This window comes from Typopeltis vanoorti, chromosome 3 (assembly GCF_054136105.1).
Source record: "Typopeltis vanoorti isolate ZY-2024b chromosome 3, IOZ_Tvanoo_1.0, whole genome shotgun sequence".
In the NCBI taxonomy this organism is placed as follows: Eukaryota; Metazoa; Arthropoda; class Arachnida; order Uropygi; family Thelyphonidae; genus Typopeltis; species Typopeltis vanoorti.
Genome location: NC_143551.1, coordinates 94554130 through 94582037, shown reverse-complemented (window position 1 = coordinate 94582037; position 27908 = coordinate 94554130). Strand labels below are relative to the sequence as shown.

The 27908-nt window shown below is 35.9% G+C and overlaps 1 protein-coding gene across 1 annotated transcript in view; it reads left to right on the top strand.

Annotated features, from left to right (window-relative positions):
* LOC150108394 (protein cereblon-like) overlaps positions 1–27908 on the top strand; it is a 293909-nt gene that overhangs the window by 150129 nt on the left and 115872 nt on the right. The window contains exon 7 of the mRNA XM_090415815.1: positions 8508–8708. Within this exon, the coding sequence (XP_090271941.1) occupies positions 8508–8708 (201 nt within the window). The remainder of the gene's footprint in view (positions 1–8507; positions 8709–27908) is intronic.

Below are 27908 nucleotides of genomic sequence, written 5' to 3'. Positions count from 1 at the left end.
CCACAGATGTATTCACATTAAGGTTCTGTAATAGACTAGTCACCTCCACTTCATTCATCACTATTCCCGTATAAACTAATGGTTCCTTCATTTTTTCAATGTCACCACCTGGATGATATGCTTTTGCAAAGTGCGCGCTCAGTAACTCCACTATATCGACTGATTCAGTGACCTCCTTACCATCGTCATTCCTTAAAATCATTTTACCGTGTACAGTTTTTTTCTTGCTTGCAGCATATTGAAAGAACTGTTTTGGATTCTCTTTTGCTTGCAAAGCTAGTTTCCTTTCATAGTCCGCTTTTGCTTTTTTTACCACACTCGTTACCTTTCTGGCCTGCACTTTATACCGTTCGTGTGCCTGCAGGTCACCCCTTTCTTTAAATTCCCTCCACAGTTGTTTCTTTTTTTGCAGCTCAAGCTTAATGGTGTTATTCATCCATTTAACCCCTACTTGTTTCACTATTCGGACCCTAGGTATACAATCAGCCATTACCTCCTGTAAATGCTCCTTGACCACTTCCCATGCTCTATCGACGTCCAGCCCTTGCAGTTGTACATGCCATGGCACTGATCCAAGCAATCTCCTAAGCTTGTCATACTTGCCAGCACGGTAATTCCACATATACCCTGTCTTAATCGAAAATTCCACACCTTTAGCCACCTCCCAGGTCAAGACCTTATGATCACTCTCACCAATAGGTGGCAACATGGTCATATTCATTACAGTCAAATTCTCAGATGCTATTACCAGGTCAAGCACTCTCACACCCCTAGTATTTTAAATTACATGCTGTCTCAGATAGTTATCCCTTAATAATTGAATAAAATCCTTTTCCTTCCTCACATGTGTCCTCTCCTCCTTCCAATCAATGTTACCATAGTTGAAATCTCCCATAATAATTACCCTCCTTCCACTCATTTCATCAATTTCCCTATGCATACTATCTCCACCATCTATTCCATCACCTGGTCTATAGCAGCGCCCAACTGTATATTTTATTCTGCCAGTCTCAATCTCACACCAAATAGCCTCAAATGAGCTCCTTTCACTACCCTGCGATACAACTTCAATTCTCCTTGGCTGCAGTTCATCAGCTATCATCAGTAATACCCTTCCCCCCATTTTATTCTCTCTGTCCCTCCTAAACACACTATAACCTACACATTCTATCCCACTAACTATATCTTCTTCCGTCAGCCATGTTTCACTAATGCCAATAACCTGAGGCCAGGAAGAGCCAATCAAGGTCAAAAATTCTTCCTTCTTGTTCCTAATACTCCCGGCATTAGTATACATGAAATGCAGTGATCCCTTAGTCCCACCCCTATACTGATACGTTATTCTAAATGACCCATTCCCATTTTTTGTCCTTAGTGCTGGCTCGGGTACATTATATACATTCTTACACTCATCTGTCTCATTGATGTCTGCATATCCATTCCTCCCCCTCCTTGGTAGTTCTAGTTTCCCTGGTTCTGCACATCCATTTTCCCTTCATTCAGCAACACTCTTTCCAGTCTCCACACACCAAGTCCATTCAAATGCAGGCCATCCATCTTGTATAAGTCCTTTTGCCCTTCAAACTCATTCCACACGTCCACGAATTCCACACCACACCGTCTGCATAACCTACGCATAATGTCATTTGCAATTATGGCCCTCCTCCTAAACTCCTCTCTGTCATACTGCGGCAACAGACTAACCATTCTAACTCTGTCACTCTTTTCTTTCGCTACCTTTAACAATACTTTCAAGTCCTCTCTCAAGTTTCATTTCATAAAGGAGACTCCAAGACTGATGTTGCAAATTATTGACTGATCAGCATATCAGCAGTCGTCAAGGTACTGGAAGAAGTTGATCAAGTGCAAAATATAGGAATGGATAGAGAGAAATGGGATACTGTATGGGTGGTGGGGGGTAACATGGTTTTGTGAAGCGTAGTCATGCCTCAGTAACTTCCTCACATTTTATAATACAGTGACAGCTGAGTTGGATAAAGGTAATTGGTTTACATTGATACTGCCTTGCAAAAGCCTTTTACAGGATACCACATGGAATTGTAATCAATGAATTACTGCACATGGAATGGATATAAAGTTGAAGTGGATAAGAGGTTGGTTGATGAGAGATATCAGAGAGTAGTTAATTCAGGAGTAGAGTCCAGTAGAAGGCCTGTAACTAGTGACATGCCACAGGTTTTTGTACTTGGGCCACTACTATTTTTGTACATTAACATTATAGGAAAGGATCTGAGTCCTCTCAGATTCTTTCCTATATTTCTTGTATTGAGTCGTTTGATGATGATACAAAATTAGGTGGAGCAATTGTTAATAAAGATGATGCTAAAATTTGCAGGATGATTTGGATAGACTGCTAGTCTGGGAAAAGGAGAATGGATGTCAGTTTAATTTGGGAAAACGTAAGGTTATTTTGGTGCAGAAAGATTACAGTGTACCACATCAATGGAACTGTACTCAGGGAAATTCATGAAGCCAGGGATTTTGAGTATGTCAATGGATGAGGAGTTAAAGTGTAGAGGACATATTGCAAAGGTGGCTAGAGCAGCTCATTGGATTACTTACTTACTGAAGAATACCCTAATGAGCAGAGACAAGAAGGTTATTATACCTCTTTATCAAGCCTTGGTATGGCCCCATCTTGACTGCTGCATGCAAATCAGGTCACCTGAGTCTCTTGGCAATGAGGAGGAGGCAGTGAAGATCTATGGAATGAACCTTATGATGACGGGTTGAAGATTTGTGGGTGACAGGCAGAGAAGGGTGGTATGATGGAGACATAAATTACTGAAGAGTTTTTACAAGATTAGCAGAGAGGAAATTTTTCAGAAACGGTGGTAGGAGAACTAGGGGCATCCTTGGAAATTGAGCAAGAGTTTAGTTAGTAGGGATGTAAGGACTAGATTTTTTGCTTGAAGAGTAGTGAATGAGTGGAATAGGTTGCCAGAGGCTGCTGTAATACGATTGTGAATGAGTTCAAAGCAAAGTATGATTAGATACTGTGTGAATGCTGAATAGTTCTTGACATGATGTTTAGGGCCTCCCTCGATGAGTATAAGGACTCCATGGAGTAGCCCATAGTAGTAATAATAATATTACTTATTCAACTAACATCCCACCATACTGGCTTTTCATGTTCATTTGTTTCTTTGTGTATTTAATTTTTCATTTTCGTTAAAAATTGTGCCTAAATAACTGCAATATTTCACTTGTTCTGTAGGATTGCCATTCAAGATGCATCTGATATTTTACATGCTCCTGCCTATTTTTATAGTTTTTTTTTATCTTTTTATTACTGCTTTTTTTATGCTAAATTTGTTACTGTACCTCTTCAATTTAGTTAAAATATCCAGAAGACTTGTACTGGATTTATTAAAGAGTATCAATACAAAGAGCTAAATTGAATTCTTTGATGTCAGTTGTTCCTTCATAATGGATCAGTGTACATGATAAATAATGGTTAAGATAGCTTACATCCTTTGTCTTGCACCTCATTAATGTCATATTCACAACTATATGTTTTGAACAGCTTTCTGCTTCTCCCCTCGTCTTATGCCCTTTCCATCTCTAAGAAACTTAAATATAGATTCCATGATTTCTGCACTGTTTTTCTTAAAATGAAAATCTGATCCTGCTTAATCCCGTCTCAAAGTTTCTTTGATATGATTTTTCTTAGTATATTCTCAACTATGCTCGCAATAATACCTTTAGGGAAGTTCATATATATTTCTAAATATATGAACTTCCCTAATATATATATATATATATATATATATATATTAATATTTCCATAATATATATTTGCAGTGTAGCTATTATAAAACTTCCATATTTGAGCATTTTTGGTCAGGTGTCATGTTTTGAAGCTGCCTTTCACATTTCATGTTGTTGGCTTTTTCCACTCCAATTATTGAATTGATATGTACTCCTGACTGCATTCTTCTTCTTCTTCTTGGATATTTTCTATCACTGTTTTGTCACTGTTCATTTCATTTATGCCAGCCTGGTTGGTTGACTAGTTAGCATACCTGCTCTCCAACCAACAGGTTGCAGGCTCATATCCCATGGTCATGGATGTTTGTGATTGTGTTTAGGTAGGAGATGAATTTCATTACCTGGTGTGAGACCACTGCCTGCTTATTGGAAACCTGAAATGGCTTGAAAAAAATTCCATGTTTGGTCTCTATATCTGGGTTTCTGGACTGTATAAAAAATCAATTTAAAAAATACCATAAAAAATATATAAAATTAATAAAGAAAAATCCTTAGTCTGCTCATGTTACGATTGTGCTATAAGTTTACAGAAAAACTCTTCGTGAGTGGGAGTTACTTAAAAAAAAGATTATCCATACATCCAGAATGTTTTTATTTTCAATTTCTAGGTTGGTTGCCTTTTCCATCCCTGACTTGTTAATCTTTATACTCCAACTTTCTTTCTTCCATTCTAAGCTTTTCTGTATTCTTACTAAAGGCTTTACTTTCCTCTTGTTTAGCTACTTTTACACTGGCTTTCATACTTTTTTCTGTGTATTTTCTCAGGGCACACGCTTACTAACTTGCTGGAAACTTTTGATACACTTTATTTTCTAGAGTAGCCTTTACATTCACCATGAAGTTCGTTTTCTTGCCTTGGTTTGAATCATCGATATGAATTCTGCCATTTTCATTCCATGGTAAATTTCTAACCTAACAGATATGGAAGTGTCCAAATATGGTAAAGTTAAGTTAGAGATCCAAATATTCAAGTATTTTTCCTTTGGTAAATTTTGAAAAATTCACTTGGTTACTTTTGGTTTTCCAAGGTAGATGATCAAGTCTGTCATCGAGGCCTTCTTATCAAGCTGCTATCTTATGGTCTTCCTCCTGCTCTTTGTGATTGGATTGCCACCTTTCTTTGTGGTTATTTATTGCATGTCATGGTGGATGGTTTCCTTTCATCAATTTCTCTATCAGTGCTAGGTTATTCTAACTATGTCCATGCGGTTAGCCTAGTGGCTATGCGTTTTGCAACTGGGGAAGGAGTGTCCTAGGTTCGATTCCCCTCGACGACACGAGGAGCTTAAGGATCTTCCTCAGCCATAGCCAAGTTAGCCGGTCTTGGGCGTGGACAGCAGGGTTTTTTCCTCCAGTTTATCTAAGGTTTTTCATCCCGCAAGCAGGCAAACCGGCCCAGTGAATACACAGATTACAGTCAGGAATACTGACCCAGCCATAGGTCTGATTTGTCAGCTATGCTGGTTCCGGAGCCCAGATAAAATTTGGGGGGACTGAGAATGTGCCATACCTCCCCGTAAAGGGGACTCACGGTTGTGTATCATCATACAATTATTATTATTATTATTATCCTAACCATACTCTTCTTCCTATACATCAATAGCCTTTACTCACTGACTTCTGCAATCATTCAATCTCATTTTAATAAGATTCAATAGTTGCTAAAATGTCAAGCAATTTGAGTACTGAGAAGAGAAAAAAGAGTGAGGAGAAAATTTTTTATGATGATTCTATGATAAGAGGAGTATACTTAAATAACAACACGACAATCGTTTTTCTTTTCATCTGGTGCAAAAATTAATAATATTAGTTGTCAGGATGAAAAAAAAGTAAGGTGAAAGAATTGATTGTTTTAACTGGTGCTGATGACCCGAAAGGTGAAATATATGTATAAGACAATATGAAAGAGTTATTGGAAGAGATGAAAAAGAAGTGGTTTCTCGGCATGGTAGCGTGTCAGCTTGCCAGAATGAAAAGACTTTAAGCAGACTATCTACTGATAATGACTATATCTTATATTTCATTGATGTGTGTATATATATCAGTGGTGTGCGTGCCCATTTCGGTTGGATGCGCTGTCATGGCTTATACAGCCCATGCTACAAAATTCATGTGAGTTTGACCATACAATTGCTTTTTTTATCGATGCATGAAAGTTTTTAGAGTGTATAGCACATCAGTGTTCATCTTAATTGGTCTAATGCAATTAATTGTAGGATAACTTTGAATACTTTAACTTATCAATAAATTGTAACCAAATCTTCATAGAGTGGAGATCAGCGTGTTTGTTTTACGTAATATTAGAAAAAAAAAATAATAAATCAAATATACCAACCAAATAATGCTTTATTTGGTTGGTATATTTGAATTACTTAGAGGTGTAAAATTTGGAAGAGGACGAGGCTTACCTCCTTAGACTTCAATACTGTTTCCCATTGTAAATACTCAAAAAGGTTATAAAATAATCAAAAATTATATATGAAAAACTTGTTTATATTATATATGAAAACTTGCCTACCATGTCAGTTCACACTTCACACATGCAAAACAGATGAAACTCAGAAAACAAAAGCAGCAACTCGTGACATATGACAACATTCAGTTGGATTGGTTGACACAATAACCAATCAACAGTCACTGATTTCTAGGTGCCATTGTCTCAGCACTCACCCTGCTGAGCCTTCTGGGCAGTTTAAAACCACTGGGATGCTAAGAATTTGACCTGCTGCCCCATCTGTCTGATCAAAGGGCTCAAAAGTGTATGTATTTTGAATGCACACCCAAGCTATTAACACAATATATGTTTTAATAGCTCTTTTAAGAATGAAACGGAGTCTGGAAACAATTAGTTGAGTCTTTAATAGGAATAAATGCAAAAATATAATATCTGTGATATTGCTATTCGGTGAATGAGCACCGTCCACCTGGAATATTCGCCCCTGATTATGAGAAAGCCTTTGATTCAGTAAAAACTTGTGCAATACTTAAAGCATTACGAAACTAACAAGTGGAGGAGCCATATGTCAGGACCATGAAATCAGCATACACCAATGCCACAGCAGCAGTTCATTTCAATGGAAAAAAATCTCTACTGTGGAAATACAGAGAGGTATAAGACAGGGCGACACAATATCTCCGAAATTATTCACAGCATGCCTAGAAGAAATGTTCAAACTTTTTGATTGGGAAAGGAAAGGTCTGAAGATAAATGGTAGATATTTAAGCCATTTACGTTTTGCAGATGACATGGTTATCTTTACTTCAACTGCTCGTGAATTACAGACTCGTATCCAAGAACTCCAAATTGCTAGCAAAACAGCTGGACTAAAGAAGACCCAAGTTATGTTCGATGCAATGTCCAACCAGAAATAATAAAAATAAGTAATGATGAAATTAAACAAGTAGATCATTACACATACTTAGGACACATACAGATATCAATGGAACAAAATATCATGGACGAAATTAAAAGACATACAATGCTTGGCTGGAAAGCATTTGGAATATTGAACGTAATTCAATTGAAGTACATTCAATTGAATTACCTTCCTATATTGACATATGACTGTGAAACATGAACACTAAATACAAAGGAAATTCAAAAATTAAGAACAACACTTGGTATCACAAGACTGGATCACAAAAGGAATACGTGGATAAGAAATCAAACCAAAGTGTCTGATGTCATACAAAGAGTGAAACATCTGAAGTGGGAATGGACTGGGCATGTAGCTCAAAGACAAGATCAACGATGGACAAAAGAAGTACTGGATTGGATTCCATGAGAGGAAAAATGACCGCGATGCTGACCTAAATCACGGTGGATTGATGATATCAGATTTGCAGGAGTGACATGGGAAAGGAGAGCCATGGACAGACAGTTTTGGAGTAATCTTAGAAAGGCCTTCATCCAGCAGGGGATTGACAATGGCTGATGATGATGATATAGCAAATGGACGACCATCTATATAACTTACATTATATTGCATTTCAATCATGAGAAACCATGCTTGTTGGATGGTTTAATTTAAAGCATGATTCAATGCTAGCCTGGTGGACCAAAAGTTTAGTGTATCTGCTCTCCACTCCACAACAGGTTATGGGTTTGAATCCTGACTTGGGCATTGCTGTTAGGTGATCATCTTTAGGTGGAGATGAACTTCATTGTCTGGTGTAAGACCACTGTTCCACTTATTGGAGGCCTAAAGTGGCTTGAAAAGTTCTATGTTTGGCCTCCAGAACAGGGTTTCCGGACTGTGTAAAAAAATAAATAAATAAATAAATAAAAAATAAATAAATAAAAAAAATAAAAAAGACAATGTCATACTAATATTTTATTTGTATTTATATTTGTAAAATTAATATATAAAACATTAATAAAAATAGAAAAAAATATCATTAGCAAAAAATAATAGAAAGAAAATCAATAAAAATAAATATCACTCATGGTACTAAAGTACCATAGGTCTACAATCTTTTGTGGGTGGGGAGTTATATTTAAAAAAAATCCTGATGTTGAAAGTAAAAGATGGGGATCTAAAAACTAGGTATGAATAATGTCTGAAATGTACTTGTTGTGATGAAAATTGTACCTAAGGATTTTATTTTATTTTTTCTGATTTTCTAGATATTCAAATAAGTAAATAATATGGGGGGGGGGGAATTGGTTAATTGTTGCAGTTACTTATTTTAGGCATATTATTGTTATGTTATAGGATCTCCTGATGAAACGGATACAAGAGGAATTAAAAAATTGGAATCGCTCTTTACGTATAGATGCTATGCCTAAAAATCCTACTGAATTTTCCTTTTGGGTGGCTGCAAACTTACCTTTAGATGATGCTCGTCGTGTTAGTCTTTTATCCTTAAACAGTGCAATCCAGAGATTGAGGTGTGAATTGAGCTTACTGGAGAAGGTAAGATAATGAAACTGAACTTAATTTCTTCTTGTAAAATGAGTAACTGTTAGTCTGTTTATATTGTCTGACCTTCTAGGAAAATTATTTCAGGAGTGACCAGTATAAATCACAACATAAACATGACCCTTAAAACTTTAAACATTCCTGATTCACTTCAGTAGAGAGCAATTAGATTGGTTAATGATCTCTCTTTCTCTCATATACACCTTTACCATACCAAAGTGAAAAGGTTTTTTCCTTCAAAACAAGCCAGAGAATACATGCAATTTAGCAAGCATGATATATTGGCCTAATATCCTTAACTGCTTTGGCTGTAATTTCAGCCATTTCCTCTCTCTCTCTCTCTCATTCCTGGTCATAGAGTTAGTGTTTTTGCTATATATGCTGTTGTTGTTGTTATTATTATTTTATTATTGTAGATTCTTATGAATATTGCTTCTGTAAACTATCTGTATTTGAAATCAAAAATATAAATCAACTAGCTATTATGCAGCACTGTATAACTTTGAACTCATCTTGAATTTCTCTGGATAAATCCTCAGAGATAATCTTACAGATTATCTCTGAGTGTGCAGAGGTAATCTTACAAATTACCTCTGCACACTTATTTAAATCAATGTTTTTTTAGCCTTAATTCAGGCTCTTTGGCTTGAGAAGCGAACAAGGTTCTCCAGAGTTATTTGCATGAACAGGTTATACAGAACTCATCTATGTCAATATCTAGCCATGTTTGCCAAGTGTAGTTCATTGTTGGTTACCTGAAGCATGATATGTTAAACCATATGAAAAGTAATATAATATGGCTGCAATTAATGTGTTTTGGTGTTTGATTTAAATTGTTATTGCTTGTCATATATAATTGCTTTCTTTTAAAGGGTTGCAATGGGACAGAAAGAACTCTTATTTAATGGAGCAGAACTTTGAATTTTAAAAATAAATGCATTGTTATCCCTTTCATCTTATCTATCTATCCAAAGATAACATGATTAATGGTTTGAATGTAGATTATACTATACAGTAGCTAACAAATTAATCCAAACACTCACATTTTAAAGAAAAATTTTAATTTTGTAAGAAAATAAGTACAAAAATTAAACTCCAACTTTACCTAATAATTTATATGTACTCATCTGTTCCTAATAAGTTCATTAATTCGCTTAGGCATAGACTCTACCAACGTAAATCACATTTTTCTTATTTTTGCATCTAGAAACTGTACTTTTCTAATGAATTGTATTAAGTCATCCTTAGTGTCACAATTTACTTTTCCAAGTCTCTTTTTAACTGTGGCCTACAAATTTTCTATTCGGTTAATATCAGGAGAGATACCTGGCCACTGAAGTAATTGGATGCTGTGATTTTTGAAGAACTCTTCCACTTTTTTTTTTTTTTTTTTTTTAAGTGTGGCGTGAGAGATATCCTGTTGGAAGATGTTGGAAGTTCTTTTTCTTTCTGTATCTGTGAGATCATTCTTTTCTCAAATATTTTTATATATTGGTCACTTTTCATCATACCATGAACAGGTACAAGTGATCCTGGTCCGTCATGTGTAAAACAACCCTGAGCATATTTTTAGCTGGGTATTTAGGAGCTTGTTGATGGTGTGTGAAAGGTCAGCTGCAGATTTGTAAACATGGGATGCTTGCTCTCCTTGGACAAAAAAAAAATGGCTCTCATATGACCTTATACTTATCAACAGTTCAATCTTTGTATGCTTTTGCCCACTGGAGCCTCTTTTTCTGTATAGCCTTTGTTAACAGTCGGTTTGTGGGCAGTCCTCCCTGCTTCCAGCAATCTTTGATGGACTGTTATGTCAGAAACATTAATCCCACTAGCTGCCAAGTCTCTATTTAAGTCCACAGCAGACAATCTTGTATTCATTTTGCTTTCCCTAACTAGTAAACGATTTTGAGTAAATGTAATTTTCATTTTTCACTCACATTTTCCTTTTCTGTCAGGAAAAAAAGCCACCTGTCTCCCTAAACTTCTTTAAAATGGCATTAACAGTATCCAAACCAAAACCAATGGAGATGTATCCATTTTATAGCTGCACAAAATGAATAAAACGCTATGAATGTCAACCTCTTTACACTATTAATAAACATCATAGAGACTGTTAAAACATGCAGCACTCAAACAAAGTAGTGAACTAAAATCAAAATTATTCTGAACTGAAACAAAAACCAAAAACTTGACAAAAATTCAGCTTGTTCAGATTAATTTGTTCGCTACTGTACATGATAGGTACTTATTAGACTAAACAGACTTTTTTGTTTGGTCTAATGAGTTCCTCCATTATCTGTAGTATAAATAACTATAATTTCCATCTCATCAAAAAAAAAAAAAAAAATCTGTTTTTTTCTCTCTCTCTCTCTGCTACTTGTCTAGACATGTACTGATGTGTATTATAGGTTTAGCAACCTGTTGTGTAGGGGTTGGGAAATATATATACACAGTCGAACCTCAGTTGTTGAATTCCTCTGTTCTCAAACAATTCGGTTCCTGAACGTATTTTCCGAACAAAAAACGCCCCGGTTTCCGAACAGAATTTCGGTTCCCAAACAGACAAATGGCAACCAAGTGCTCCGCGTGCTGAGCTGTAAGGCAGGAAAGTATAGGTACAGTGCAGACACCTGCTCGAATTTGCAATGAGTTTTCTTGATTTTCTTTATGTTTTGTTGTTTTTTTTTTCATAAATTATTATTTCTTCAGCAAAGCGAAAAGAAAAGTTGTTAGAACCACCACGATAGAGATGAAAAAAGAAATCATATCCAAACGTGAAAATGGTGTTCGTGTCTCGGATTTTGCTACGCAGTTCGGTATGGCAAAATCAACGATCAAATTTTCAAAATATTCAAAAATTCAAAAATAAAGAGGCGATCAATTTTCGTCTATACTTTATCTATTTAGTGTGTTTATTCTTTTTATGTAAGATTTTATGCATTTTCATTATGTTTGTATATGATCTTATGCATGAAGTACTGTTGTAAAGGTTTAAATAAACAATCATCTGAGGTTCAGGAACGGATTAATCCATTTTACATTAATTCTTATGGGGAAAATGGTTTCAGTTTTCGAACAATTCAGTTTCCGAACAGCCTTCAGGAACGAATTAAGTTTGACAACCGAGGTTCCACTGTATATATATTATATTATATTATTTCATATTATTATATTACATCATATTACTACACTATCTGATCAGAAGTATCTGGACACCCCTCTGTAATTCGTAAACTGACGTCTAGATGTCACTACGATTTCACTTACCAGTATAAAAGGAGGCATGGAGCTGTGTGTTGTTCAGTGATGAGAAGTACGAGCAGAATGGATAGGTCAAGGGAGCTCAGTGACTTCGAACGTGGACTAGTTATTGGTTGCCACATCAGTAAGAAATCTGTCAGAAACATTTCAACCCTCCTTAAGTTTCCCAAGTCAACAGTTGGTGACGTGATTGTGAAGTGGAAACATGAAGGCACAACAAAACCACAGTTGGGTAGGTTGCGTTTAATGACAGACAGGGACTGTCAAGTGTTGAAGTTCATGGAATTTGTCAGACATAGAGTGAAACAATCACCCGAGAGTTCTGCAGTGCTACTAACTGTCCAGCCAGCACCATGACTGTGCATTTAGACTTAATTGGAATGGGATTCCATGGTCGAGCAGCTGCCCATAAACCAAACATTTCTCCTGTGAATGCTAAGTGCTGCCTGGGTGTAAAGAGCAATGCCACTGAACAGTGGACAATTGGAAATGTGTGATTTGAAGTGATGAATCATGCTTTACTGAGGCAGTCTGATGGGAGGATCTGGGTGTGGCAAATGCCTGGAGAATGATTTCTGCAAGAGTGTGTAGTGCCAGTAGTGAAATTTGGAGCAGGTGGCATTACATTGTGGGGGTGTTTTTCATGGAATGGACTTGGCACTCTCGTAACACTACATGGAAATCTAAATGCAGAAGAGTTCAAGGACATTCTGACCTGTTGCATACTGTCTATGGTAGAAGATCAATTTGGTGATGACTATTGTCTGTATCAGCATGACAAGCTACCTGCCATAAAGCAAGGTCTGTGAGGGAATGGTTTGTGGACAACAACGTTCCAGAAATGGACTGGCTGGCCCAGAACCCTGATCTGAATCCCATAGAACACCTTTGGGATGAATTAGAATGCCGATTTCACTCCAGACCCCAACAACCACATCACAAACTGCTCTGTTACAGCTCTTCAGGAAGAATTGGCTGCCATTCCTCCAGAGATGTTCTGACACCTAGTAGAAAGTTTTCCTGGCAGAGTTAGAGCTGTCATGGAAGCAAAGGGTGGACCCACCCTGTGTTAATGTCCACGACTGGAAACTGTGTTACAGAGAAAGTCCTAATTATAGTTTCAGGTAGGTGTCCAGATACTTTTGATCAGAGAACTACTGTTTACACAGTTGCAAAACGAAAATGAACTCTCTCAGTGGAATAGACTACAAGCAGCTATCATAACATCTGCTAAAAACCACATCAATAAACAAGAAGAAAGAAAGAAAAAACCTTGGATAACACAAGAAGTAATCAACCTTATCGATGAAAGAAGAATATGGAAAAGAGGAGCGAATGAAGAAGAAAGATTAAGATATAAAACATTGGATAAAAGAATCAAACAGTTATGCAGAAGATTGAAAGAAAACCGGATAAATAGGCAGTGCACTGAGATAGAAGAATTACAAAATAGGAACAAAACCAGAGAAGCATTCCTGAAAGTGAAAGAACTTAATGGAAAAGCAAAATGCACACGGTCTAATAACATTATGTACAAAGATGGAAACATAATCATTGATAAGGAAAAGATAAATGGAAGATGGATGGAGTACTTATCAGATCTGTATGATGATGATAATGGTAACATAATAGATGATTCACGACACCTTAAGTTAAATGTAACAACAGATACCACTCTACTGACAAGAAAGGAGATAGAACACATAATTAAGAATCTTCCTAATAATAATAAATCCTCTGGGTGTGATAATATCCCAGCTGAGCTGCTGAAAGCTTTGACTGGCAATAATAATTATTTAGTGGAATCTATTCAGGACATCTATCTGCATTCCAATTCCAAAGAAAAATAATGCACAAAATTGTGAGGATTACAGAACTGTGAGCCTAATATCCCATGAATCTAAAATTATTTTAACCATTGTTAACAAACTACTTGAAAGTGCCTTAATCGGTGAATTGAGTGAACAACAGAAAAGCTTCAGAAGAGGAATGGGAACCATTAATGCTATTCTGGAACTAAAAATACTAATAGAAAGATCACTTGAAAGAAACAGGAACATATACATATGCTTCATAGACTTTCAGAAAGCTTTTGACTGGGTAAAACATAATAAAATGTTCAATATATTAGATAAATTAGACATAGAAAATCATTTACTTAAAATTATAAAAATGATTTACACCAAACAGAAAATGCAGCTGCTTAACTCTGAGACTTCTGTAGTGAAAATAAAAAGAGGAGTTAAACAAGGTTGTATCCTTTCACCAAATCTATTTAATATCTATAGTGAGACAGTAATGAAAAAGATTGAAAAACAAAAAATAGGAATTAGTATCAATGGTATAAAATACAACAATCTTAGATATGCTGATGATACCATTCTAATAGCAGAAAACAGAAACAAATTAATCAAACTACTACTGCAGCTACTAATTGAAGAAGGTAAAGAATTTGGATTAGATATAAATGCAAAAAAGACCAAATTTATGAAAACCTCAAAACAGTTCCAAGCCAGAAATATTCATAAACAATATGAAAATTGAACATACAACAGAATACAAATATTTAGGCACCTACTTTACTGCAGATTGAAAGCAAGATAAAGAAATAAAAATTAGAACAGCCATAGCTAAAGATGCCTTCTGGAAAAATAAAGATATGCTCAGAAGTTCTGTGAGTATCAAGACAAAGAAAATAATAAGAACATTAGTGTGGCCAGGTCACATATGGAAGTGAGACCTAGATGTTCAAGAAGAGAGTAAGACAACAGATAATGGCCTTTGAAATGTGGTACTATAGGAGAGCTCTGAAAATCTCATGGACAGAACATGTGACAAATACAGATGTCCTACAGAAAATGAGAACACAGAGATTTTTATTACAGGAAATTATCTAGAGAAAGATGAGATTGGCGGGACATGTACTGAGAGGTTCAGCAGGACAGAGGATACTAACCGTTTTAGAAGGAAAAATTATCGGAAAAGGATCAAGAGGCAAAAAACGAAGGACATGGCTTGAAGATATAAGATCATGGACAGGATCACGTGGCTATGCAGAAGCAAAAAGGAAAGCCACCAACTAAGAGAACTGGAAGGACATGGTGCTGCACCCTGGATGCTGTCACGTTCTGTTGTTCACGTTCACATTGTCCGAGGTCTGACTTGGGTATATTTTTTATCAATGACCAAACTTGGTGTAGAATTAGGCCCTGGTTTTTGTTGCATTGCATTGTAATTCTAAGCATGTTTGCAGCTTCTTTAAATTTTCTTATGTAACAATTTTTTTCAATGTAAGATGTTTGTTTTTTGCCAGAGGAAGCAATGTAAATTAAAAAGTAGTAATTTCTGAAAAATTTCAAAATGTTTCATATATAGGTTAGCTAAAGCCGGGGAGAGGGAGCCCATAGCCAGTCCTTCTTTTTGTTCCCAAAATTTGTCTTGATACATGAAAAAAGTATTTTTTATGCAATATTTATAATGTTTATAAGGCTGATAAAGGGAACGGTAGTTTTGAACTCTGAGGATTATAACAAAAAAGTGAAAACTCTTCTTGAATATTCTAATACCTATACACCTTTAGACAGAGATCCCACCTGGTGAGTTCATAATAAAACCAGCAATCTAGTTAAAAAGATACCCAATTCGAACCTGAAGAACTAGAAAGAACTTTACAATCAAAACACCCATTAGTTCCAAGAATATATTGTGTAACAAAAATACACAAGATAGGTATTCCTTTAAGACAGATAGTGGATGGAAGAGATTTTCCGACCTCGAATTTGGCAAATCGCCTCACCAACATGATTTTACCACACATAGGAAAAACATCTTTCATTAAGAACAGTGCATATTTTATTGAGAAGGTAAAAGGTATATGCATAGGACCTTCAGATATCTTAGCAAGTTTGGATGTAATCAACCTGCTTACAAATGTTCACAGAAATGAAATAGTGAATCTCCTTGAAGACTTTTTCCTCCGGACATCGTATAACTTTATAATCATTGCATAAAAAATACTTTTTTCATGTGTCAAGACAAATTTTGGGAACAAAAAGGAGGACTGGCTATGGGCTTCCTCCTTGCTTTAGCTAACCTAGGGGGTACTTAAGGGTCAAATCTGTGTAACTGAGAGGAGACTTCCACATAGCCTTTAAAGGAATGTGGAGAACCGACCAGGGCTTCTGACCTAATGTCCAATCCTCACCGTCTCATGGTGCACCCTGTTGAGTATCTACCTGGATACTAAATGAACGAGGACAGGCTGGCAATTTGGGATTTAGCCGACGAAATTGTATTGTTATTGGCTTAAACCAATATACAAAATGATGGTACAACATGACAAAATTTCATGCCGGCTGGGGCGTCGCCCGGTTAAACAAGGCCCCTGTTGTTTTTGCCAGGAAATCAGAGCGAACAGTGAAAAGTCAGCTACTGGAACAAATCTGAAAGCACACCCCAACTGAACATCACCAGAGTTAAAGATCGGTACTATCAACATAAGAAGCCTAAATCGCAAAGAAATGGAGCTGGCTGAGGAATTAGATAAGTACCAGATCGACATAATATGGGAGACTGAAACAAAAAAAGACAAAAACTGGTGAGATCTTTCTGAGCAATAAATACAAAATTTTAATAATATTTAAAATTTTAATTTTAAGATTAGCAAAACAAGTGTTCTCTGCCAGGTTGGCAAGAAAACGACCCAGTGGAAGACCAAGATATAGGTGGATTGATACGGTACAAAGTGCCTTAGACGATAGAAATATAAGATCTGATAATGTTGGAGTCTTGACAAGTAACAGACTGATTTGGAGGAAAATTATAGATAAGAAGTTAGTAATGATGTAAATTTTTCGTGTAGTACTATCATATCCTGTACACCCCTTGAGGGTACATGTCAGGAATTTGATGATGATGATGATATATGGAACATTTTGAAAATAATGCTTTAAACAATTGTCATAAAAAACCGAAAATTTAGCTACGCTATATAGATGATATTTTCATCATATTGCCAGGAACAATAGAAGAACTAACTGCTTTCAGAGATTACCTGAATAATATACACAACAACATAAAATTTACTTTGGAACAAGAAGAACATAAAAAACTTCCCTTTCTTGATATCCTAATAGAAGTCAATGAAAAGATAATAAATTATCCTTCTCCATCTATAGAAAACCTACCAACACAGGGAAGATTTCTTAATGTGGCCTCACACCACCACCCCTCGCAAAAAATAAGTTTAATTAAAATCTTGATGGGCAGAGCTTGTAATATTTCCAGCACAGAAAAACAGTGAAATGAAGAATTTCAATATTTAACACAGATCCTCAAAAAAATGGTTATGAACCTAAGACAATAAAAAGAATCCTCAACACACCTCCTATAAGCATCTCACAAAAGCAAGATTTCAAGAATGCAATCACACTTCCATACATCAAGAATGTTACAGACAAAATGGCCATATTACTAAACAAACATAACATCAAAGTTGCTTTTCTATCTCTGGAAAAAATTTCAAGATTTCTACATCCCCTAAAACCTCCACATCATCCTTTAAAAAACCAGGTGTTTTTTTAAAGGATTTTAAACTAATTTTCCCACTTTCAATATTTCCCCTAAACATTCCATTGCTCCCAAATATTCTTCCTAATAAGTTTCCAGTAATGGAATCCCAATATTATGGGTAGAACGAGAAATTTGTTTAGAAAAATAAATAACATTACAGGGAAGTTTATCCCTAGATTAGGAGTTGTAAAAAGTAGTTTAAGAAAATTTGAAAAACAAGATGGAAAGAGTATGTAGAGGATTTGTACAAGAAGGATAATAATATTGAAGGAGAATTTGAAAGGAGAGAATTTGTTGAGTAACTGTCGCCCCATCTTCTTCATATTTATAATGAATATATAATGAGAATGGCTAACTTAGACAAAGATCTGGCCAGAATTAAGATTGGTGCAGAAAAATAAATAATTTAAGATATGCAATGATACAATTCTCATAGCAAAAACTAAGGAAGATCTGGAGTAGTTAAGAGAGAAAGTAACAAAGCCGAGCCTAATTTAAATGTCATCAAAATAAAAGTGATGGATTCTGGCAATTTAAATGAATTTATAGAGGGAAATAAAATAGAAATTATTACAAGTTATGATTTATGGTCCAGAATCAGAAATTATGATAAATGTGAAGATGAAATTAAAAGAAGGATCGTTGTCCGGTAGCATCCTCTAGCAAGAGGGTTGCAGCAGATGAGCAGCGCTTCTCCATTTCTCTCTGTCTGTCACCTCAGTCATGGAAAGTTGAGGGGAAGACATGGACGACCAACTAGAGAGTGGTTCAAAAGAAGGATAGTCATGGGAAAAAAAAAAAAAAGCAATCTTAAACCTGACAAAAATTATGAAAGATAGAGGTGTGAGTAAGATGACGAAAGTTAGAATTGTCAAAGCAATGGTATCTCCAGTAGGTATGTATGGATGTGAAAGCTGAATTATTAAGAAGAAAAACAGAAAGTGAATTGATTTATTTGAATTATGGATGTGAAGGAGACTATTAAAAATCCCATGGACTGCAAGAATGACCAATAAGATGATTTTTGAGAGTACTAAGGGGCTCCTCCCTCTGATGCCTATCCCCCCCCCCCCCCCCCCCCCCCCGAGTTGCGGACTGGTAGGCCAGTTTTCCTTGAATTCTGATGACTCAAATTTTGAAGACTTGACACTCAGGGTAGCCTCTAAGTTTCAAAACGTTTCAAATAATTTGACAGAAAACATGATACAAAAACGTTACAAAAAAACCTTATCATTTTATGTCATAGAGTAGATAAAGACAGAATGCTCCTTGGAGGCAATGATTGCTAAACAGAAGTTGATGTACTTTGGACATGTTATGAAAACTGATGAATCATTGGATAGACTACCAATAATTTTAAAACTTTCCAAGATTTTGGAATTTAATTCTTAGACCCCCCCCCCCCCCTCCTCATCCAACAGCTCCCACAGAGGGTGCCCCTCATAGTACTTTAGGCTGTAAATGGTCTAATTTCTTCCACTTATAATATGTTTTTCTGTGTGTTATTACAATTTTAATATTATATTCCTGAAGATGTCTCTGTTATGGAGACAGAATATTGGAATGATTAAAGCTGCTGTTTAGTTATTTCTCTGTGCTGTATAATTCCATTAAATTTTACTATGAGTATAAACCAGTACCTAAGTTTTGGCTTAGGTACTGGTTTATGTATATAAACCAGTACCTAATGTGGCTCCTGTCTCATACCAAATAGCTTCAGATGTCTCTGAATAGTACTTTTTTATTGAAGTTTTATTCTTGCTGGTTGCATTTCTTCTTTTATTGTAGTAATACCTCACCAGTAGTCTTATTCTCTCTATCTTCCTTGAAAATACAATATCCCTTAGATCAGGTCTGCACAACTTGATTGTCTTTGAGGGCCAAACCCAACTTGGACCACCTGACCAAGGGCCAGATCACTTCGGAACCTTGAATCTTAGACTAGTCCACTGCAGCTAAACTTAAGTAAATGTGTTAGTAGGTCTACAATAAATACTAATTAATATGCATATGTAAATTTTTTAGAGAGTTGCAATTAAAATTATATTAAATTTATTTACAAACAGATATAGCTGCAACATTTCTCAATAAAAACCACTTCAACATAAACACAAAGTTTACTAATAATTTCACTGAGAATATCACACTCATTCTCAGTGAAATATCAGTGACTGAATGTCACAATGTGACACATTGCATTTCTTCGTTACCACTATTTTATCAAAGTTTGGTGTCATGTTTGAAGTGGCTGTTCTTAATATGGCCTCTAAATTGATATCGCTTAAAGATGAACACTGTTTGGTTTTGTTCAAGTTCATGACTGAAATGTTTGTTCACAAGTATATGTGCTCCCAAACATACAAAATACCTGGTAGGCAGTATTCAACAAACTTTTAAATTTATCCTGATCCAGAATAGAATAAAACTCTTGTAAAGTAACTCTCCCTATGCTTGACCCAATAGTTTTCAGAACACTTGAGATCAATAACTTCCATCTGGAGTTCGACAGGTAGATTTCCTGCTTCAACATAAAATGTATCCTCAATCACTTTTATGCAGACTTAGTCTTCATTACTCAATGGCATTCTTTTCTGAAACTCCTCACTTAGAAGTGATATGTACTTCTTATATTTTCCACCCACCATTGAATGATATTCTGATGGAATATTCTGTCGACAAGTTAAGAAATGTGACATATCCCCCTTAGCAAGTTGATTTTCAAACAAACTTAATTTCATTTTGAATGCCTTTATAAGAGACATTAACTGAAAAACAAAGTTATTTTTTCCTTGAAGCTGTAAGTTAAGGTAATTCAAGTGACCCAAAATGTCACATAAGAAAAATAAATCTCGATTCCATTCTTCATCCATTATTTCTGGGAATTTTTCCATATCTTCTTGAGATTCCAAAAATTCAACTAGTTCATTTTTTAGAGTGATAAAGCGTGACAAATCTTTACCGGGGCTCAACCAGCGTACATCAGTGTGGTATGGTAGATCCCCGTACTCAGCATCATTTTCTGCTAGAAATGCCCGAAACATTCTATGTTTCAAACCTCAAGCTCGAATATAGTTGACCAGAGCAAATACTACTTTAATCACATGATCAAACTGCAAAACCTTTGAACACAAAACCTGCTGATGAATTAGGCAGTGAAATTCTGTCAATGGTTTACCTGCATACTGTTCAATAAATATTACAGCACCATCATTTTTTCCACACATAGATGGGACATCATCAGTGCAAACTGCTACTAAATTCTTGAAATTTAAGGATAGGTTTTCGTTTTTATGCACATCTTTACATTTTCTGCGATTTCCTTTCCTGTTGTTCTTCCTTTCATTGAACACACGCCAACAAGCTCCTCTGTCACCTCGAAATTCTTATTAACACATCTTACATATATTAAAAGTTGTGCAGTATCTTTCACGTCAGTACTTTCATCCATAGCAAGCGAATAATAGACAAATTCACTAGCCAACTTTTGCAGGTTATCTTTAAGATCCTCGGCAACCTTTAGTATTCCATGCTTATTACCTTTTAAATCATTTGTGCTATCCAGAATTGTGAACTCTACACATTACAAATGTGTAGAAATGACCTATGATCTCTATAAATGCTCTCTTGCATTTTAGTAAGGTCTCTGTGATCTTTAATCTTTGTACCAGAAAAGCATAATTTCATCATGCACACTTCAGTTTTACCTGTACTCATAGAATTGCCATACAGTATGCTGCCTTATTCTTCCTTTTCCTCTCATTAATACTTTTTTTATTGTTTAGTCTCATCTCTCATTTCTCCTCTTCTGTACTATAATACTGCTAAATGCTCCTCTAATCACTCTAGCTCATGCTTATAACTTTAGTGAAAGACTACATGTAAATACTTAATCTTTTTCATTAAATCCACCTTGCTGTTCTCATCTTTCACACTCTTTTATGCTATCTTCTTTGGGACTCACACTTTTGTCATTCATTTTACTTTAACTCATCTGGTATCTCTAAATAACATAAGTAATGTTGTTTATAGGAGAACATGTTTGCCTTGGTCATCAAGGCATCTTCATGGGTACAAAGATATACATACTTTCTGTAGATATTGTCACACCAGTTGGAAGGCAGACAAAGAGCAAATTTAAAAAAGTGGGATTCCAAGGTCTTATCTGTTGCCCTGGATACAGCAATGAGCTGATGGGATCTTGTTTATTCTGCTAAAAGTTTGAAGATTGTCTTGCAGATTTAGATTTGGTGGAGACAGATTCCAAGAACATCCTATCAGATTTGTATGCTTCTCTATAATAAGGAGATTTCTTTACAATAATCATTGTCAGTGGCATGGTCTGCCTTTCCAGAATGGCTTTAGTGTAGATGATGGACATAATCAGTTGTCAGATGTCAGTTGTTCTTTCTTCATCTAAATTATGTCAGTTTGCAAGAGAAGGGAATACTGTATACACTAGGATGATCTAGATCAGGGGTCTTCAACCTATCAGACAGTGCGGGCCGCATTAAAAATTTCAGTGAAGCCTGCGGGCCACTAAGCTATACTGCGGTATTTAGAATGAATTTAGAATGTAAGATGATCCAGATTCACAAGGAATGCTGTGTTTGATAATTTACATAAAATCCTATAAAAATAAACAAACTCAGTTTATAGAACGTAGGTAGGAGTTGGGTTCATGATAAGTAAATACAATCAATACTTGAAAAAAGCTAATTTAATGAAGAAAACATTAATTTTTTACAATGTCAATGAGCAACTTGGCAATGTTTTTCCTTGACATGCTTGTTGATGTTGGCACCAATGTTGTAAGTCACTATGCGCAGAGTATTCTTGAGATGTTGGTCTGTAATCTGAGTTCTTATTTTGGACTTCACGTGCTTCATTCTGGAGAAGAATTGCTCACATAAGAATGTGCTTCCTAACAAAGCGCACATCTTCAAAGCATGCTGGCAAAGATTAGGGAATATGTCCTCAGAAATGTAGTCTTTGTAAAATGTAAGCAAGGGCACATTGAATAATTTTTCTCTCAAAGAAGAGTTGTTTTGGAGTTCAAGCAGCTCCATTTGTACTGAGCCTGGCATTTTCGGCAGCATTGACACTGAATGGCATTGAAAATAAATCAAAAGGAGACTGTTGGTTACAAAAATCACTAAATCTCTTTTTGAACTCGCTTCGCAATATGGCTAATTTTGTAGCGTATTCATCAAGAGACGAACAGTTGGACTCAGCAAGAAGCTGAAAATGAGTTAAGTCATTTTTTTTGCGAATTGTGCCTCCCAAAGTTTGAGCTTGGCCACAAAAGCTTTCATGTGATGAAACAGAGTGTGTACTAGTTGATCTTTGGATTGTAGACACGTATTTAGGTCATTCATATGAAACGAGATGTCGATCACAAAGGCAAAATCTGTCATTTACTTTAGATTGTTAAATTCCACAATCGGATTCCCCTTGGTTTTCATGAACTGGTGTATTTCGCTCCTTAAGTCAAAGACTCTTTTAAGAACCTTCCCTCTGCTCAACCAATGCACATCACTATAATAAACCACATCGCCATGATCTGCTTTGCACTCTTGGGTCAAAAACTCGTGTAATTGATGATGATTCAATCCTCTTGTCCTAATAATGTTGACGACAGTCACAATAACTTTCATGACATTCTCAAATCCAATAGTTTTTGCACACAGATTCTCCTGGTGGATTAAACAGTGGTAATGGACGAAATCTTTTCATTCTAATTCCAATTCTTTCCATAGCAGCACAACAAACTCTTCATTCTTTCTCACCATAGCAGGGGGCACCATCAGTTACCACACCCTTAAGGTTAGTTAAGCTGAGGTCGAAACGCTGGAGCGTTTTCTTGGCAGCTTCAAGAATATCAGTGCCTTTCATCGTTCCCTTCATACGTGAAGGGAACGATGAAAGCACTAGCAGTTCTTCTGTCACATTGAATTGTTGATCAATGCCACTGACAAAGATAGCAGTTGTGCTGTATCCTTCACATCTGTGCTCTCATCTAAAGCAAGTGAATATGACGTAAATTCTGACGACCGTTTTTTTTAAAGTTCCTTCAATGTCATTGGCAAGTTCTTCGACACATCGTGCTACAGTTACCCCAGACAAACTCGGTTTTTTAAACACTTTCTTATTATTTGGGCACAGAATATTCCCATCAGTGATCAGACACTCTTTCACAAACTCTTGCTGTCAAAGAAGGCTTTTGATTTTTTAGCAATTTTTTCAGCTATTACATAACTTACTTTGCCCACGCTTCGCTCTCTCTCTTCCCTCTGCCTTTTAAATGTACCCTGCTAGCATTTTAAATCAATTTGGAGACAGTTCACTTTGTCCACATGAAACTGCCCTTGAAGGCGATTGAAATTGGACGCATGCTTTGTCTCATAGCATCGTTTTATATTGTATTCTTTTGATACTGACACTGACTCACGACAAATTAAACATACTGGCTTATTGTCGATCGGCACAAAAAAGTACAAATTGGTCCACTTTTCATTAAAAACCCGACAAGAATCACTTGATTTACGTTTTTTACTCATAGACGCCATAGTGATGTAAGGTGAACCCAAAAAATGATCCAAAATGGCCGTGTAATGGTTATTATCCACTGAATATGTCTCACACTAATGAAAAACTTCTGGCAATATAAAATCACAATAGGCTATGACTAACACGATTAACCTGCGTGCTCTTATACATGAATATCATGCTGTTCATGACTGACTGACTGACTGACTGTGGATGAGATCCTCTTGTATTTATATGAAAATAACGAAGTATCGAGAACCTTCAAGATGTATCTTGAAGGCACTAGACAGCACACTCGAATGAACTACTGCTTCATCCATCTACCTGTGACGTTAGTACTAGTACTTAAGTACCACTTGGCGCTGGTAGATGGTGGAAGAAGTATGTCTATTTAATATTTATTGTTATAGGATTTTATGTAAAGTATCAAATATGCAGCATTCCTTGTAAGAATTGATCCCAGCAATTCTAAATACTGCAATATAGCTTAGTGGCCCACGCGCTTCATTGAAATTATTTTTTTATTTAATTGTGTTTTCTCAGCCTTAAGTAAAAGGCTGGTTATATTCCACTAATTCTAGCCCTACCCAAGGGCCTATGAGTTATGGAAGTATCTTCTGAATATGAATGCTGTGCCGAACAAAGCGGCCTTTTGCAGTTGCCCAGTTTTTAATCCATCTAATTCAAGTATGTCTAGATGTTTTTTCAATGTCAAAACATTGGATGGTGCCTAAAGCACCTATTATTATGGGAACAACTTTCGTTTTCTTTTGTCAAATTCATTGACTTGCAACTCACGATAAATTTTTTCAGTTTCTTTTTCAGCAATTCGGCTATCTCCTGGTAGTACTGATATTTCGATAAACTGAACACCCTTGTTTTCACTTTTTTCAACTGCTGTTATATGAGGTGTATTACGTTCCAAGCTTTTTGTCAGCCTGGATTTTGAAATCTGAGAGTATTTTAGCTTTTTCATTTTCAATCACTTTTTGGTCAACTTTATGCTTCCAGTAGTCTTTATATACTTTAAACCTATACTTTTTTATATAAATTCCAGTGAATTATCTTAGCTACATTATTGTGCCTTTTACGGTACTCAGTTTGTGTGATTTTGCTGCACCCACTTATAATGTTGTCTACCGTTTCTTCCTTCTCATTGCATAATCTGCATTTACTGTCTTCTTGAATTTTTTTGTATTTTTGCCATCATAAGGTTGATTTTAATGGCCTGTTCTTGTGCTGCAAAAATTACCCACTTTGTTTCTTTCTTTCTTTAGTGCTCCATTTTTCAACCATTGCCAGGTCAAGTTGCAGTCACTGTTGTCCTCTATGCTGTGATTTTCCATGTAATGCCTTATTTTTCCATCTTTCAGTTCTCACTTTTACTTGGTTGGTCTTGTACTCCAATTTTGCCTCCATGGGTTTAAATAAACCCTCTTTCCTTATCTCAGTTAGAAAATTTTCTGTTGTTTGCTGCAGATAATCATTCAGATTTCGTTTTCTTCTTCAACAACTTGCTTTACTTGTAATAATCTTCTCCCTCCGTTTTTGAGTAATAGGTATAGTTTATCATTGTCACTGTGAAGATTGAGGGCATGGTGCATTGTCATTAATTTTTGAGTTTTTTGGTCTAAATTTTCCACCTCTAGCTGGGTCCATTCAACAATGCCTGCTGAATATCTCAGAACAGGTATGGCCCAGGTGTTAATTGCTTTTATCAAATTTCTAGCATTAAGCATTGACTTAAAGAGTTTTCTTAGCTGCTTTATGTATTCTGCTCTAGTTTTTTCTTTGAGCTTATTGTGCAGAATTTCTGATGCTTCTAAAATTCCCAAATATTTGTAGCTGTCTTCGAATTTTATTGCCGTGATTTTTTTGCCATTGAGCAGCTTGATTTCATGTAGATCTTCAAACTTTTCTCTTGTTATTCCAGCAATTGCACATTTGTGTAAGCCAAAATCCATTGATATATCTTGACTGAATATGTGCACGGTATTAAGCAATGAGCAGAGTTCATTCTCTGATTTTGCATACAGCTTCAGATCGTCTCCATGTATAAAAGGTGAGATATCTTTGTACTTTCTTGCGCAGTTTGATAACCATGGGCAGTTTTATTTAAAATTCTAGTTAAGGGGATCATTGACAAAATAAACAATAAAGGAGATAATGAGTCTCCTTGAGAGATACCCCTTTTTATGTTTACCTCTCCAATTTCTTCTCTGTTTAGAACCAACATTGTTTTCTAATTTTTCATGCTGGTTTGCAAAATATTTTGTACGTTTTCGCTAATACTGAATATATATAGTTCCAAATGAAGCATCTGTGGGAATTAATGGTATTGTCACCAGAAATGAAAGAGTAAAAACATTAGTGGAGTTTTTAGAAGAAAAAAATATCTAAAAATAATGAACACTTTTTTTTTAGATACGAAATTTAGCATGAAATTTATATATTAGCATATAATCATGGGAATAATGCAGTCTATACTCATGTTTTGTAGATCTGGAAAAGGCATATAACGAGGTGCTCAGAGAACAGCTTTTCAAAACATTACCGTTATATGGGGTAAATGGAACATTATACTGGCAATATATAATCTATGTTTAAGTTGTTAATTTAGCAGTTAGAATTGAAGGGATCAGGAAATTATTCACAGGAAAAAGATTTGATCTAAAATCAAATGTAAGACAGGGATGTATATCTTATTCATCACTTATATGGATCACATTATATAAGAATGATGCATCATGAGTTTGCTGGTCACCTTTCTCTTTATATATCCTCCACAGCATTTTATTCTTCTGAAGCTCGTGCTTAATGAGATTACTCATCCATCTAACTCCTATCTCATTAACCCTACTTACCTTAGGTGTACAATTTAATATAACTTAACTATATCCCATGCACTACTAATGCACATCCTTACCCTGTAATGTTTTGTCCTGTGGTACAGATTTAAGCTTCTTCCTAAGCATGTGATAATCACCTGCTTCGTGGTTCCACAAATACCCCCTTCTTAATTGAATATTCCTCATGGTTTACAATCTCCCAACTCAAGACTGCATTGTCACTTTCACCAATTAGAGGCAATGTTGTCACCTTCCTAAGCATGTGATAATCACCTGCTTTGTGGTTCCACAAATACCCCTTCTTAATTGAATATTCCTCATGGTTTACAATCTCCCAAGCCAAGACTGCATTGTCACTTTCACCAATTGGAGGCAATGTTGTCACCTTGGTTATGGATAGGGTCTTCTGATCTTATGACGAGGTTCAATACTTTCCCACCCCTAGTCCTCTCCATCACATGCTGCCTTAAGCAATTATCTCTCAGCAGGTGTGTAAATTCTATTCATTCATGCCATGTGGTCAGCTCTCTGCATTCATTAAAAGGCTACATGGAGATCTCCTCCCAAATACACAGCTTTGATCTTTAAGCTCTGCAATATTTATTCCATTTCCAAATTCAAAACCAGTCAGTTTAAATGGTCTGGTCAGATGACTGTGAAGCTGATCACTATTCAGCAGAATATATATATATATATATATATATGTATATATACATATATATATATATAGCGCCTGTGTAGCTCAGTGGATGTGGCGTTTGCACACCACCGCGCTTGGCCGCACGAAGGAAGTCTTGGTTTCGAGTCTAGTCGGCGACTAGAGGAAATTTTTCTAAGCCTTTTTTCGACCGGTTCCCGAGTTAGTCGATCTCTGGCACGGGCAAGCAGGTTTTTCCTCCCGGAAACTCGGGTTTTTCGTCCTGTAAACTCAAGAAAATCGACCGTAGAACCCACATTATTTCAGACA